The 16,675-nt window shown below is 44.0% G+C and overlaps 1 protein-coding gene across 41 annotated transcripts in view; it reads left to right on the forward strand.

The window, feature by feature from the left end:
• The first annotated feature begins 276 nt into the window (after positions 1-276).
• Sp100 (SP100 nuclear antigen) overlaps positions 277-16,675 on the forward strand; it is a 66,094-nt gene continuing 49,695 nt past the window's right edge. For 39 of the 41 annotated variants that reach the window (XR_005488939.2, XR_010054616.1, XR_010054615.1 and 36 more), the window contains exons 1-6: positions 277-492; positions 8,474-8,633; positions 10,521-10,689; positions 11,563-11,634; positions 13,256-13,321; positions 15,679-15,768. Coding sequence is in view for 38 of the 41 variants with exons in the window: in XM_039083898.2 (XP_038939826.1) it covers positions 467-492; positions 8,474-8,633; positions 10,521-10,689; positions 11,563-11,634; positions 13,256-13,321; positions 15,679-15,768 (583 nt within the window). In the remaining 3 variants the exon portion in view is untranslated. 41 annotated transcript variants of the gene reach the window in all.

Genomic DNA, 16,675 nt, shown 5'->3' on the forward strand with positions numbered 1-16,675 from the left:
GTGACAAAAGAGGGATCACAGCCAACCCTGAGGAATGCAGCTCCCCTCCTAGACACAGGAGCAACAGAGAACAGTTTCAGTTTCTGCTGAGGGTTTTTTTTTGTTGGTTTGTTGGTTTGGTTTGGTTTGGTTTTCCCATCTTTGCATAAATAAGGCACTCTCAGGAACGAGGTCAGCTTTTCACTGGTGTACCTCTTCGCAATCTTCTAGGTCCTCTTTTCTCCTCCTCCGTGCCACCACATTCCAAAAGAATGAAAGACGGGAAAGTATCACACTGCAGCACCCTTGAGATTAGAGAAATAGTTTCGATTCTGTTTTCCCCATCAGGGCGGAGCCCTCTCTGGTTTGTTAGTACTCAGGCTCACTTCCTGTTCTCAGCTGTGGGCCACAGCAAATAGTCCGGAAGCCTGTGCAGACACCAAGGCGTCCGAGCTCACTGTCCCAGACCCCAGGCAGGTGTTGGAAAATGGAAGGGAACAGCTTCAGCTCCAGGTGGGTCTTCCTCCCTCTGTCACCTTTCCCTCTGACAACAGGGTTGATTTTATGTCTTGAGTTAGTGGCGGAAGCTTCAATCAGTTCAAATCACCTGACTTGAAGTAGCTTTGGCCGTAGTGTGAGTGGACAGATTTGGGGGGAGGGGACAAAGAGACAGAGAGAGAGAGAGAGAGAGAGAGAGAGAGAGAGAGAGAGACAGAGAGAGACAGAGAGAGACAGAGAGAGACAGAGAGAGACAGAGAGACAGAGACAGACAGACAGACAGACGCACGCACGCACGCACGCACGCACGCATGCACGCGCGGGAAGGGGGTGCTTATCATAACTGTCTTTGCGACCACTGCTCAGCTGTTAGAGGGAGACTTTGGCCACAGCTGACAGAGACTCCGGTAGCACGATTCTGTTGTTATCTTGTGACCGGAGAGCTCTCTGTCCCTCTGCCTTTCTTGGCATTACAGCAGGTCTACTGCAGGAAGATCATCTCAGGGAAGAATTCCAAACAGCAGAGGATGCTGGGTACAGTGTTGGCACCTGCAGTCCTGGTCTCCTACCTGCTTAGCAGGACTTGTGACCAAGAAAGCTGGTCCCAGGCTCGCTCCTGTTCTAAGCTCTCACTGTCAGGCCTCAATCCAAAGAAGACAAAAGACAAGAAAGGGCTTTGATTGCAAAGGCCAGGGCAAGCCGCGTGTTTTTATTTCCCTTTAGTTTTCTGTTCTAGGAAGTTCACACTAATGACCGGAAATGGTAGAATTCTGTTTGCTCCAGCAGTGGTAACTCAGATGTGCTACTACCCATAAATAATATTACAAGTGTTTTTGTTAATACAAAGGAAGTAATACATTTTTTTTTTCAGTACTACAGTTGAACTTCAGGCCTTGAATATGCCTGGGTATGTATGTGTGTGTGTGTGTGTGTGTATATATATATAAAATATTTATTGGGCACGTGTGTTCGTGTGTGTGTGTGTGTGTGTGTGTGTGTGTGTGTGTGTGTAAGAGACAGAGAGAAACAGTGTGTATACTGTTAGGGCATGTGCCCTTGGAGGCCAGAAGAGGGTGTCAGATCCCCGTAGCTGGAGTTATAGATGGCTATGAGCTGCCAGACATGGGTGCTGCAAATTGAACTCCAATCCTTTTGAAGAACAGTCATTGCTCTGACCTGCTGGCCTATCTCTCCAGCCCTTTTATGCTTCCCAATGCATTTCCATGTGTAACTTGTCTTCATTAATGTGTATTTTCATTTCGTAATGTTGTCCTGTGTTTTCAGCCTTAGCTTATTTAAAAAGTAGAAACCTTCATGAAATCCTCAGTGTAATGGGTGCATGTTTCCGTTATCCTTTGTCACAGCTCCCTACCATTCAGAGCCCTTGTATATGAGCCAAAAAATTTATAATTCATTGTTGTGTTTATTTATGTGTGCACGTGTGAGGCAGCTTTGTGCGTGTTGTGGAGTCAGGGGGGCAGAGCAGGGGAGTTGGTTCTTTCCTTCTTCCCTGTGGCTTCTGGGATCCGACCCAAGTCATCAGACTTGTTTACTGACTCCTTTACCACAGAGCCATCTTGCCAGGCCTTTCCACGAGTTTTAAACCAGTCTCCTTTTGATGAACTTTCACTCACTACCATTGTTGACTGTCACCCACACTTGGAAGGAACGGTGCATTATGTTTACAGACTGACATTTTGTCTTGTATCAAAGATTTAAATGGGACTACTGGGACAAAGGGCGTTGGTGACCACTTGCTTATTATAGACGTTGCCAAATAGCTTCTGAGGCGGCAGAGCCAATGCACTTCCCTGCCCGTGGCTATTGTGATGAGGACCCTTCCCTCTCTCAGCCAAAGTGTGCAAAGGTGATAGAGCAGTGTGCCTGTCCATAGTCTCCCTGTTAAGCAGGAAATGGGTTGTTTTCTGGTGCCCTTCGGTTCTCTCCCCTGTCACTGGTTTGCTTTTCACTCTCTTTAGTCAGATGTTACGCCTTCTTCTATGTGTTCACTAAATATCCTGAGAAACTGCAGGGGTATTCTCCCTTGTCTTTTGACTCTGTGTGTGGTGAGTTTCCTTTTACACAAAGTTAAAAATTTGAATTTTAGTATTGATCTTGGACGAAAGACACATCCATAAATAAAGTGTAATGGAAGCCACTGAGGAAACCAAGCCCCCTTGGGGTCTGGGGTTCAGCATTGCCACTTGCAGCTCCTGCCTCCGAACCTAGAGCTTTGTGCTTGCCAAGCGATTTCTCTACTTTTGAACTCTAACCCCAGCCCACAATCTCACTCAGTTGTCCAGGCTAACATTCAAACTATAATTCTCCTGCCTCAGCCTCCTGAGTCCCTGGACTTACAGGCCCGCCCTGAGTTTTTGTTTGTTTTGTTTGGATCACAGTTCATTAGGTAACATGTGTGAGTCTATCCTTATTCAGGGAAAGCTTTTCTTTTCGTCTGTCTGTTCCTTTAGGCAAAAGGATTCTCCCTCAGAGTCACATTAGCCTCCCTGGTCCTCACTGCCCCCTGTGTAAGCCTCTTTATGGTTTTTATTTTTGCATTCGTAAGGGTTGTCTCCAGGTCTTCCCCCATGGCAATGGCTTAATGTTCAGTAGCTTCGTTTCCTTCCTTTCTAACTTTAAAAAAGTTTGTCACTGTGTGTGAACACAGTGTGTGCATGAGTGTGTGTATGCTGTGCTTATGTGAGCAAGTGTGTATGAATGCAGTGTGTGAGCATGTGTGTGTATGTGTGTGTGTGAGCCTAGTGTGTGTGTATGTGTGTGAATGTTGTTTGTGTGTGTGTGTGCATGTGCGTGTGTGTGTGTATGAAATAATCTGTGTGTATGTGTGTGAGTGCTGTGCTTGTGAATGCAGTGTGTGTGCAGTGTGTGTGTGTGTGTGTTAATGCAGTGTGTATGTATATGTGTGAATGCAGTGCCTGTATTTGGGTATGCACGTGCAAATGCACTGTGCATATATGAGTATGTGTGTGAATGCTGTGTATATATGTGTGTATGAGTGCAGTGTGTGTGTGTGTGTGTGTGTGTGTGTGTGTGTGTGATGACGCACGTGTGAAGATCAGAGGACAATGTTGGGGTTTGGTGCTCACTTTGCATTTGTTTTGAGTTTGAGGCAGGGTGTCTTGTTTGCCTCTGTGTCCACTAAGTTAGTTGGGAGGTGAGGCTTCTGGGGAGTCTCCTGTCTCCATCGCCTATGGAGCTGCAGGTGCAAACATGTTCTATAAAATCTAGCATTTGTGTGAGCTCTGGGGATCTGAACTTGTCTTTTCACTTGTGGATTAAGCCACTGAGCCAGCTAGCTAGTCCTGATTTCTAATTGAACCTTAAGTATTGTTTCATGATTTTATGTGTATGAGGCTTTGCCTACTTGTGTGTCTATGCAGTATATCATGCCTGGTGCCCCAGGAAGTCAGAAGAGTGTGGTAGTTCCCAGGAGTTGCAGACACTGTGACCTACCATGTGGGTGCTGGGAACTAAACCCGAGTCCTCTGGAAAGGTAGACAGTGTTCTTAACCACTGCTCCGTCTCTCCATCTCCTAACTTCTAGTTTTTAAGAAATACATTGTGATGTAGGATAAAATACATTTTACAAGGGGCCCTGGTTTATCTCCATGGTTCTGCAGGCTCCTCTGTAACCTACACTTCTTAACTCCCTGCCCGTCTTCACCCCCTGTTATCAGTTCTGCTCTGCTAAGAGCCTTGAGAAGAGTTTCCTCATGGCTTCTGGATCATTCCTCCAGATGGGGTCTTCCATTCTATGGTCCTCTGTTTATTATTTGGTTGTTATGGTTACACCCCCATCACTTACGGTTGGACATTGGGCAGCTCATACCACAAGGTTAACCAGGGGTGGGGGGTGTTTTCTATCTGAGATTATATTTGATTCCTGTCGGGTTCTAAGGACATCATTGATTAATCACCAAGGGGCCCTTTATTCCTTTGTGTTTCTGGGCTCTCTCTTCTCTGCCATTGGCTATGGTGGCCCTTCTGGCCTGAAGCATGAGGTGGCTAAGTGGGTCCTAAACAGTGAATGCACTGTGTGAGTAGGTTTGAATGAGAATGGCTCTCATAGGCTCATAGATTGGAACACTTGGCCAACAGCGAGTGGCACTATTTGAAAGGATTAGGAGGTGTGGCCATGTTTGAGAAAGTGTATCACTGGGGGTTGGGGAGAGCGTTGAGGTTTCAAAAAGCCCGTTCCGAGCCTAGAGTCTCTCTCTTCCTGCTGCCTGCCGAGCCAGATCTAGAACTCTCAGCTACGTCTCCAGCACCACATCTGTCCACATCTGGCCATGCTCTCTGACCTGATGACAATAAGTAACTGTAACTGTAAGCCAGGCACAATTAAATGCTTTCCTTTTTACGAGTGGCTGTTGTCAAGGTGTCTCTTCAAATTTGCCTAGAGGAGGTCCTAGGCTAGACTCTGAGCCAGATGGGGTTGCTTGCTATTACACTCCTTGGTTTGGTGGAGCCAAAACAATACTCTGCTATGAGATAGAGACAACACACTGTCCTGGGGAATAGACAGACAGGCACTGTGGCCATACCGGACTGCTGCTAGGCAGGAACCATAAGTGCCTTCCCTGGACAGGTGGAGGCACAGGCTGCCTGGGTAGAGCAGAGCAGCTGACTGTGCTCTCCCACTGAGCACCACTGATAGTGGAGACAGGGCTGCACCCCCATCTTATCATCCTGCCCTGTTTGTTCTTTTCATGGCTTCCTGAGTCCTTCGGTGTTCTTCATTGAGCAAGACAGAGGGAGACCTCCCGTAGGGCACGTCAGAGCTCTGGGGGAGCTCTATGCTTGTTTCTGGTTCCCCAGTATAGACAGACCTGAGGTCGAGGGTCACCATCTTGGTAAGTCTAATCCTAGACTGAGGAGGGACAATGCAGGCAGAGAAAATGCTTCTCTTGCCCTTCACATGTGGCTTTGGTGGCCCGTGGGTAAGGTTAGTCTCCTCTTGCAGTTGTTGTGTTTGAGTGGGGGGAGGTAGTTACTGGTTGATCATTCTGTGTTGGGGGCTAAGTCATAGACATCCTGACATCACCAAGATGCCTTTTTAACTCAGTGCTGTCTGTCACCTCCTGGCATCCCTATTCAGAGTCATGTAGACTCTTAGCTTGGTTTCTAAGGCAGTGATATAACACCATGACCAAAAACAACTTGGGAAGGAAAGGGTTTATTTGGCTGATAGTTCCACATCACAGTCCATCACTGAGGTCAGGGCAGGAACCCAAGCAGAAGCCTGGGGTCAGGAATTGAAGCAGAAACTGGCATAGCTTACTGGCTTGGTCAGTTTGCTTTCTTTTTTTTCTTTTATTTGATTTTTTATTTACATTTCAAATGTTATCTATCCCCTTTCCTGGTCTCCCCTTCAGAAACCCACTATTCCCCCAGCTTTTATAATGATGCTCCCCCATCCAACCACCCACTCCCTCCCACCTCCTTGCCCTGGCATCCCCTACACTGGGGAATGGAGCCTTGACAGGATCAAGGGCCTCTGCTTCCATTGATGCCCAACAAGGCCATCCTCTGCTACATAGGCAAATGGAGCAATAGGTCCATCCCTGTATAGTCTTGGGATGGTGGTTTAGTCCCTGGGAGCTCTGGGGTTCTGGTTGGTTGATATTGTTGTTCTTACGAGGTTGTAAACCACTTCAGTTCCTTCAACCCTTTCTCTAACTCCTCCATTGGGGACCCCGTTCTCGGTTCAGTGGTTGGCTGGTAGCATCTACCTCTGTATTTGTCAGGCTCTGGCAGAGCCGCTCAGGATATAGCTGTATCAGGCTCCTGTCAGCATGCACTTCTTGGCATCTGCAATATTGTCTGGTTTTGGCAGCTGTACATGGGATGAATCCCCCAGGTGGTCAGTCTCTGGATGACCTTTCCTTCAGTCTCTGCTCCACACTTTGTCTCCATATTTCCTCTGTGAGTATTTTTGTCCCCCCTTCTAAGAAGGACTGAAACATTCACACTTTGGTTGTCCTTCTTCTTGAGCTTCATGTGGTCTATGAATGGTATCTTGGGTATTCTGAGCTTTTGGGCTAATATCTGCTTATCAGTGAATGCATACCATGTGTGTTCATTTGTGACTGGGTTACCTCACTCAGAATGATATTTTCTAGTTCCATCCATTTGCCTAAGAATTTCATGAAGTCATTGTTTTTAATAGCTGAGTAATATTACATTGTGTAAATGTACCACATTTTCTGTATCCATTCCTCTACTGAGGGACATCTGGGTTCTTTCCAGCTTCTGGGTATTATAAAAAAGGCTGCTATGAACATAGTGGAGCATATGTCCTTGTTATGTGTTGTAACATATTTTGGGTATATGCCTAGGAGTGTATAGCTGGGTCCTCAGGTAGTACTATGTCCAATTTTCTGAGGAACGTCCAGACTGATCTCCAGAATGGTTGTACCAGTTTGTTATCCCACCAACAATGGAGGATTGTTCCTCTTTCTCCACATCCTCACCAACATCTGCTGACACCTGAGTTTTTAATCTTAGCCATTCTGACTGGTGTGAGGTTGACTCACAGGATTATTTTGATTTTCCTTTCCCTGATGACTAAGGATGTTGAACATTTCTTTAGGTGCTTCTTGGCCATTTGATATTCCTCAGTTGAGGAATTCTTTGTTTAGTTCTGTACCCCATTTTTAATAGGGTTATTTGATGCTCTGGAGTCTAACTTATTGAGTTCTTTGTATATATTGGATATTAGTCCTCTATGGGATGTAGAATTACTTTCTTATATTTCCCAGAACAACATGTCCTGAGGTGGTGCCCGCAGTTAGCTGGTCCCTCCCACATCAATCATCAATCAAGAAAATGTCACATAGACATGCCTAACAAGCAATAACTATGGAGGTATTCATGTTCAGTTGAAGTTCCTCTTCTCAAAGTACTTTTGCTTGTGTCAAGTTGACAGAAACAAAAGGGAACAAATTTAAAAAACCCAAACCAATTGGGACACAATGTGTGTTCATTATTCAAATTTCCTCCTTTGCTTATATTCCAGAGGAAAAAAAGTGTAGCCTCTCAACTTTCTCACTCTGTGTAGATTTTTGAGTGTCCACTCTCAGTTCTGCACCTCTTGGAGTAAAATTTATTTGCAATAAAATTTATGCATTTGAATATAAATCCAAGGACTTTTTGCCGAGCTGTGCACCCAGTACTATAGTAAGAGTTTAGGATGCCGTCCTCCCCCATCCCTAAAAGAATCCCTTGCAGCTATGTACAGTCCATTCTCATCCCCCTTAGTCCAAGCAACCACTAATACATCTGTCTGCATAGATTTCACATCTGGGCATTTTGTAGAAATGAAATTATACATCATTTAGCCTTCTGGGTTTGGCTTCTTTCATTAACAAACAATTTTTGGGATTCATCCATGTTGTAGAATGTCTTACCATTTTGTCCCTATTTATTCATTTCATTGGATAGATTGTTCTATGTCATTTGTCTACTCAGCAATTAAAGGTCATTTCAATGACTTCTATCTTTTGGCTATCAACAATGCCACCATAAATATTTTCATATAATTTGTTGAGAATATTACTTTTCACTAAAACTGTATGAGGACAACTAATAGTGGAATTCAATAATCAAAATTAGCACTATGCTTAACTTTATTTTGTATGTCTTTGGTCTGCAGTATATACGCAATGTGTAAAAACATTCACATGTGTGAGAGCTTACGTGTGTGCAGATACACATATGTGTGCACACGTGTGAGGAAGTCAGAGCTTGATGTTGAGTTTTCTCTTCTATCAGTCTCCATCGTGTAATTGAGGCAGGGTCTCTCTCACTTGAACTCAGAGCTTCCAGTCAGTTAGTCGATGCGTTGGGGTTAAATCAAGACCTTTATCTTAAGTTTGTTAGTTCTTCAAAGTCTTTTTTCATATATAAAACTTTATAGTTTCCACAAGCATCTATTGTACTGATAACCATTATACCATGATATTTTCCCCCCTAGGATGTCCAGTGAACATGAGAATACAGAGACGTTTCCCTTTGAACTTATATTTCAACACTTCAAGAGACAGAAAGTGGCAATTTCTAATGCAATAAAAAATCCATTTCCTTTTCTTGAGGGCCTCCGAGATCATGAATTAATCACTGCTAAAATGTATGAAGTAAGTGAAATTTACTACATCATAACCTGGTAAACAAGCTCCAAATTAAGTTACGATTTAATTACCTTGGAATCAAACTTTAGATGATTAACAGGTTTTTAAGGTTGGACTTACTTTTTAAACAGAAGGTTGGACTTACTTTTTTAAAAGATTTCATTTCTTACATGCATGTGTGTGTTCATGCATCTGTGTGTGTGTGTATGTGTTTGTGTGTGTGTGTGTGTGTGTGTATACGTGTGCGCACGCATGTATGTGTATGCTCACATAGGTGCTGATGCCCAGGGAGTCCAGAGAAGGGCTCCAGATTCCCTGGACCTGGAGTTACAGTTGTGAGCCACCTGATGTGGTTCAGGGGATGAAACACAGGTCCTCTGCAAGAGCTACACGTGCTCTGAACCACCAATCCATCCCTACAGACTCAGGACTAAATCTTGACAAGGAAAGCTCATGGCGTTTCACAGCACTATATAAAGGTATCATTTGCAATAATAAATTCATCAATTATGCATCAGAATTATGGCCTCAGATTTAAAACTGGGCTTCCTGTGAGTGATACCTGTCATGAAACTATTTCTGGATGTATTCTTTGCGGGTATTGAGGAAGAGGAGAAGCAGAGGCCTCAGAGGAGATGGGCCTGCTTCTCTCCGAGGGAATGGTGTTCCATGTCGCCTCTGGCATCAGTGTGGGCTGAAGATGAGGTAGATCAGAATGGGGGTTCTCCATGGATAAGCAATGCCTTGTACATTTCCCAATATGTAATATATGCAAGGTAAACTAAACTAAATGGAAGAAATAAACTAAAAATCAAAGGTGATTTTAATTAACTGTTCGATTATTTTTTCAAAGGGGCCTCATAAAATTTCATTTAGTACATTATGTTTTAGTAAATGTTTACTTTAAGAATCTAGATTTAAGAAATTCAAACCTACGGAGTGTCTTATTAGGGCAAAATTTACAAAAATCATTTCTAGTGTTCTTTTGCCTTATGAATATGCCACCCTCTGGTAGGGTTCACAATCAGAGGGGATGGATAACTTTTTCCTTCATGATAAATCAGTGTTAAACAGGAGGCCAGTACTTGTCCTGTTCACAGAGTACCATTGGCCATCTGCCAAATCTATTCCAAAAGTACCCTGGCTATGAGACATGCATTAGTTTGCCTTAAAAAGAAGAATGTATTTATATTTAATTCTTTCCTGTACAAGTATGCTCCCCATACCTATGTGTGCATAGCACTTATGTGCCTGGTGGCCATGGTGACCAGAAAAGAACACTGAACCATCACATGGAATCAGAGTTATAGATGTTTGTGAGCTCCTGTGTTGGTGCTGGGAACTGAATGTGGGTCCTCTGTGATAGCACCAAGCAAACTCAACCACCGAGCCCTCTCTTCAGCCCCTCCACACATTTAAAAAACTATTAAATCTACTTATGAGTATGTGTGTGTCTGTATTGTGTGGGCATATGTATGAGTCAGCTGCTGTGCACATGGGGACGTAAGTGACCAAGTGTGGCTAGTTGGTTTCTCCTTCCACCGTCTGAATGCCAGGGATTGAACTCAGACTACCAGGATTGGTGGCAATTGTCTCTACAGGGGGAGCGATCTCACCAGCTCCATAGTTGACCTTTAACCCATGTTTCCCTTCCAAAGGTGGCCCTTCTTACATGTCATATAAATGAGGATGGTTGCTGGAGGTCACCAGTGCTTACTTTCAAAGAGACAATGTATACTCATTTCATGAAGTAGTCGTGCAAGTATAACGCTTCCCCTGAGGAGATGTGTTTGTAGGGGATTGAGGGACACTAACTATAATCCTTTTTCTAGGGCTCTTCTGTGTCCTGGAAGCCTGCACTGAAATTTTCTCTGTTCAATGTTTTTATTTAAGGATCTTCAAGATTCGTATAGAGCCCTGGTCCGTGTACAGGAAGTGATCTACAGAGCCCTGGATAAACTGGAGAAGATATTCAGCATGAAGGTCCTCTATGAAGTATTCAGTAATGTCAACATGGAGAAATATCCAGATTTGCAACTCATTTATCAAAGCTTTGAACGTGGTAATTGGGTTTAACATCCCCTTATGACAGCACAGTCCTTTTTGCTGTCAACAAACACATATGAAGCTTTTGCCATGGGCCACATGTGGAGCAGGGCAACTACAGTTTCAAAACTAATGTGCAATGCATCGTGTGCTCTCTTGCTGGACGTTTAGGCTCCTAGGACCATGAGAGGCACAGCATCATTAGTCTGTGTAGACAAGGATAGGATTAGAAATGCTGGTTGTCTGTAGGGTAGCACGGCCGTGCCTCTTCAGCGGGAACCCTAACAATGATACACATGACAGCCCACCTTGGGTGACACCCACCTTGGGTGACACCCACCTTGGGTGACACCCACCTTGGGTGACAGCTTGGCTGTAGGTGCAGGATCCATCGTAGTATAGCACCTCATGCTCATAGAAAGCAACAATGTGTGAGCCAGCTCTCCAGCCCCATCTCGCCCATCTTCAAAGCTACCTGCTGTGGTACATGCCAGATCCTCGATCTTTGACCCTTGAAAACCCCATGTTTCTTCATGCCATTGCGATACCCTGGAAGCCATGTTTTCCTTCTATTTTTTTCCTGTTCTAATGTATACCTTCACTGCCTTCTGAACACGGGAAGAACAACACAGCTCACAGAGTTTCTTTTCCTCTTTTGTTCTTGATCTTGAGTGTCTCATTTCTGTATGGGCAGCATAAAGTCCATTGTGGGAGTCTTTTCTCTCCCAGGGCATGATGGGTGAACTTTGTCATAGGAAACCCATTGAACTTCAAGTGATGGAGGGCTTAAAATCCCTAAATGTGTAAGTTTGAAATGCTGCCCCTGGTCCCTGCCGCAGATCTCTAATGGCTTCCTCCTCTTCTTCCCCCTCCCTCTCCTCCCACTTAGTGTTACCAAATGGATTGTGTTTCCAAAGGAGTGATGGAGGAGACCCAAACTCCCAGCTGAGTCTTGAACAAGGTAACTACAGCTGCAGAAAGTTTCTCCTCTCCTTGGAGAATAGGAAATAAAAGTGACCATTAGAAGAGTGTGAATCAGAAGAACTAGAGACAGGAGGGCGGGCAGTGGGTGTGAGCCTAGTGTTAACTTTCCTATACTGGGACAAATTACCCAGGAGGAGCTGGACATGCAAAACCCTGAGGCAGGAGGATTGTGAGTTTGAGACCAGCCAATTTGCATACTAAAACTCCCTCAAAAATAAAACAGAACCAGGCCAGTCAATTTCTTTGGGTTTTTGGATTTAGAGACTTCAGTCCAGATGGTTGGGCCTCACTATTTAAGGCCTATGGTGGGGCAGAACTTCAAAGCAAGGGACTGGGTGAAGCAAAGGTTCATGGGGTCCTGGAAGCAAGGAAAAGAAGAGGTGCCTGTGGTCCTTCAAAGGTACACCCCTGGTGATCCAACCACCTTCCACCAGGTGCTACTGGTTAATGGTCACCAGAATCCATTAGAGCCATTCTGAGGGGCAGACATCTAATATATGAGCCTAGGAGTGAGGGGGAGTCCTTGAGATCCAAACTGTTAGCAGCCTCGAATGGGAAGCAGGATCTTGGCAGAGCAGCCATGACATCAGGTGTCATCCTGATACCCACGATGAAGGAATCTGAGCCCAGATTGAAAGAGACTGACTACTTGGAAGTCAAGGCAATTTAGAAAATCCCCTGAAGGAATGATCATAATAAAGGGTGAAGCATTATGGTCTATGATAGCCTCTGAGAGGAAACGCTTTGTAAGAGAGATGCTTCTGTTTTGTGTGTGCCCTTACAACTCTGACACCAGATGTGTGTTGGGTGGGATTTCCCCACAGAAATCAAGTCTCCAGACAGCACAGGGTGTCTTATGGTTTAATTAAATTCAGATAAGGGGCTCAGTGTCATAATAAACAGAATTAAAGACAATGATGGAAAGATCCTTTTAGTTTCTTGTTTAGCATCTACTCTTGGTGTCTGTCTAAGCCAGCTGCCATTAAGGATTGGTATCATTCAGATGCCCAGTTTACAGACGAGGAAGGTTGAATTGGGAGAGACCGTGTGTGGAGTGTTCACGGGGTCAAAGTAGCAGCAAGAGTCCAGGCATTCTGGGGGCAGAGTCTGTGTTCTTGAACATGTACTGCTAACATGAAACAGAAGTGGGGGAACACAGAGGAAAAGTACAGGAAGGAATAACAAGAAAGTGAGGGAAGGAAGGCAAGCTGTCATTGAACCCCCAAGAGAAGGCCAGCAGGGATGAGCCACCTGATATATACTTGGAGGCGCTTGTGTCAAAGGAGACATGGTTCAAGGACTCCTGAGAACTCACGTAAGGCCATAGGACAGGAAAGCTCTGAGGACTGATGTGGGCTTCTGAAGACAAGTCACCACCAGGTGCTAGAGTGGCTCAGGCAGGACTCTACTGAGCCAAGGGTGACCCTTGTACCCTACTCCATGACCTGAGTCTGACCTCAAAAATCAGGGGGAATTTACCAGCTCCAGATGAACTCTGCATTGGTGCCTTGTTGGGTTATTTATCCCTTATGTCAAGATAAAAGAACCTTCCTTCTCCAAATCTGAGATAAACATATTGGTTTTTTATTTCTCTTTAGGACCTAATGGCAGCTGTTCTCAAGCAACCCTGACCTTGTCACCCTTCAATCACTCCTTTTCTGACGGTCTGTCCTTGCTGATTCTATAAACACTGCTGTTTCCTCCCCTGGGCCCCACTTTGCCTTTGTTGCTGTGATACAGCACCATGACCAAAAGCAACTTGGGGATGAAAGGGTTTAGCTCATCTTATAGAATGCTGTGCACTGGCTTGCTCCCCATGGCTTGCTCAGCCTGCTTTCGTCCATATCTGAGGACCACCTACACGGGATGACAACACCCACAGCGGACTGGACCCTCTCATGTCAGTTATTAATCAAGTGGCCCTCAGGGTCTTGCCTACAGGCCAATCCGATAGTGGAAGTTGTCCCCATTGAGAGTCCCTCTTCCCAGATGACCCTGTCTTGTTTTGTTGACAAACAAAATAGAAACAAAAAAACCATCCACACACTGTGAGCATGGGCAGGCTCTTTCCTCGTATTTTTGATGTCTACAACATTATCTACATTCATAGTGGCTCCGAGTTTAAGGTTTAAATATTGGGGCCTTGGTACTCTGGGTTGTGTAGAAAGGTTCCATCTCCTATATGTGTTGCCTGTATCTGTGGATTCGCACTGGTTTGCCTGTGCTTTGCTTGACTGCCTACCTGTTCTGCTCTCACGTCCAGTGGTGGTTAGAAGGGTGTGGTGAGAATGCTTCTGTGAAGCAACAAATTTTCCCCTTTGGGTTTACCTCATCAGGTCATGACACAACTGGACTCCTTTTATGATACCTTCATTTGCTATCACTGGGGTAACAGATGGTAATCCCTCTCCAGACAACACAGATTGCTAAAAAGAACCCTTTTGGTTTTTTCTTATTGTTGTTTTTTGCTTATCTGTTTGTTGAAACTGGGTTTCCTTGTGTAACCTTGGCTGTCCTGGAGTTGTACACCAGGCTTTGAACTCACAGAGATTGGCCTGCCTCTGCATCCAGAATGCTGGGGTTAAAGGCACGCACCAGCACTGGCTCCCTTTGATGGTCTAATTAAACCCTCTACTTCCTTAATTGAATAGATATTTAAACTACTACTAATTTAGAATTTTTTAAAATTAATTTTAGAATGGCTTTCTTTTCTGATGTATCGGATATTTATACCGTTATTGCATTCATCTTCTCAGTGACTTAAAGTGATGATATGTCAGCTATCAGAGGGTGTGAAGGCCATTTCAGGGGATGTAACCTTTTACCCAACTAAGTATTAGGATCCAGTTATGCCTTAAGATCCTAGCGGAGTAGAAATATAAGAGTTGAAATTCTGCCTTTGTGAGCCTAGACATGTTACCTGGCCTGTCTGAGCCCTGGGTCATCTCCTGTGAAAGGGGTGTGACAAGGGTACACTCTCTAGACGATGTCAAGTGACCCCGTGAAGAGCATTCATAGTCGTGTTTGTTACTGCATCGCTGCTGCCGGCGTTTCTTGTTGTAGTTGTTGTTGTTGTTGTAGTTGTTGTTGTTGTTGTTGTTGTAGTTGTTGTTGTTGTTGTAGTAGTTGTTGTTGTTGTTGTTCTTGTTGTTGTAGTTCTTGTTGTTGTTGTAGTTGTTGTTCTTGTTGTTGTTGTTCTTGTTGTTGTTGTTCTTGTTGTTGTTGTAGTTGTTGTAGTTGTAGTTGTTGTTGTAGTTGTTGTTGTAGTTGTTGTTGTAGTTGTTGTTGTTGTTGTAGTAGTTGTTGTTGTAGTTGTTGTTGTAGTTGTTGTTGTAGTTGTTGTTGTTGTAGTTGTTGTTGTTGTAGTTGTTGTTGTAGTTGTTGTTGTTGTAGTTGTTGTTGTTGTTCTTGTTGTTGTTGTTCTTGTTGTTGTTGTTCTTGTTGTTGTTGTAGTTGTTGTTGTTGTTGTTGTAGTTGTTGTTGTAGTTGTTGTAGTTGTTGTAGTTGTAGTTGTTGTTGTTGTAGTTGTAGTTGTTGTTGTAGTTGTTGTTGTTGTTGTAGTTGTTGTTGTTGTTGTAGTTGTTGTAGTTGTTGTTGTTGTTGTAGTTGTTGTTGTTCTTGTTGTTGTTGTTCTTGTTGTTGTTGTAGTTGTTGTTGTTGTAGTTGTTGTTGTAGTTGTTGTAGTTGTTGTAGTTGTAGTTGTTGTTGTTGTTGTAGTTGTTGTAGTTGTTGTTGTAGTTGTTGTTGTTGTTGTTGTAGTTGTTGTTGTTGTTGTAGTTGTTGTTGTTGTTGTAGTTGTTGTTGTTCTTGTTGTTGTAGTTGTTGTTGTTGTTGTAGTTGTTGTTGTTCTTGTTGTTGTAGTTGTTGTTGTTGTTGTAGTTGTTGTTGTTGTTGTTGTTGTGGCTCATTCTCAGTGTCATTTGTACCTGTTTCCAAGCTTCTCACTGTTGCATTAAATGGGTATTTCCTTCTGTCTGTATATCTAACATGGATACTCACTATGAAATCAATTATTCCTCAGGCTGGGGAAGTAATGATAGACTAAATTCCAGCCTCACCCATGGAAACCAAAGTGAGAATCATCAACTCCCCGGATCACCAAATCACCTTGGTATGTATGCTCTAGTGTCTCTCTCTTTTGGAAACACATGTCTCGTGCTTCGGAAGACTTACTATGCAGGTTCCGCGTGGGATATGTCACTTAAAAAGAAACATTCTAAAATTAATACTTCAAATTTTAAAATGTTTTATAAGATTGATCTATTTTGGGTTTTTTGTTTGCATGCGTGTGTGTGTGTGTGTGTGTGTGTGTGTGTGTGTGTGTGTGTGTGTGGTGTTGTCTGCATTTGTATGTATATACCATTTTTGTTCCACATCCCCTAAGATGACAGAAGGCAGGTCAGATACCCTGAACTGGAGCTGTGGTCAGTTGTGAGGCACTGTGTGGGTGCTAGAAACCATACCCAGGTCCTTTCTGAATGATAGCAAGTGTCCTTAACCACTGTGTCACCTCTCCACTTACCACCACCACCACACAAAATCACAAGCCAAAACAAGCAAACAACAGCCTTCTAGGATGACTTTTGAAATAATTGCTATACATTTCACAATCTTCCACTTGGAAGTTTTTAGCGTTTGAAAATATAGCCATACCTAAGAGCCTGAATTCTTAACTGTGGGTGCACAGTGTGGGAATAATGAGTGGGTGGGATTATGGTCAGTGATAAACAGAGGGAAGGGATACAGTATCGAGGAGGAGTGGAGTGAGGAGGAGGAGTGCAGTGATGGGGAGGGGTGCAGTGAGGAGGAGGAGTGCAGGAAAAACAGGTGTATTCTTGCTAAGTGTGTGGTCTGGAGCAACTCTATCTAGAAATGGCATCATAATGATGCCAGTGTCAGGGTTCGATGGGTATGCATAAATAACAACCCATCCAGATGGGCTGAGGAATGAACATTGGTCATCATCTGTATATCCAAAGTCTGACCCAGCAGAGACACAGGCTGTGATGCACACACAT

This window comes from Rattus norvegicus, chromosome 9 (genome assembly GCF_036323735.1).
Source record: "Rattus norvegicus strain BN/NHsdMcwi chromosome 9, GRCr8, whole genome shotgun sequence".
NCBI lineage: Eukaryota > Metazoa > Chordata > Mammalia > Rodentia > Muridae > Rattus > Rattus norvegicus.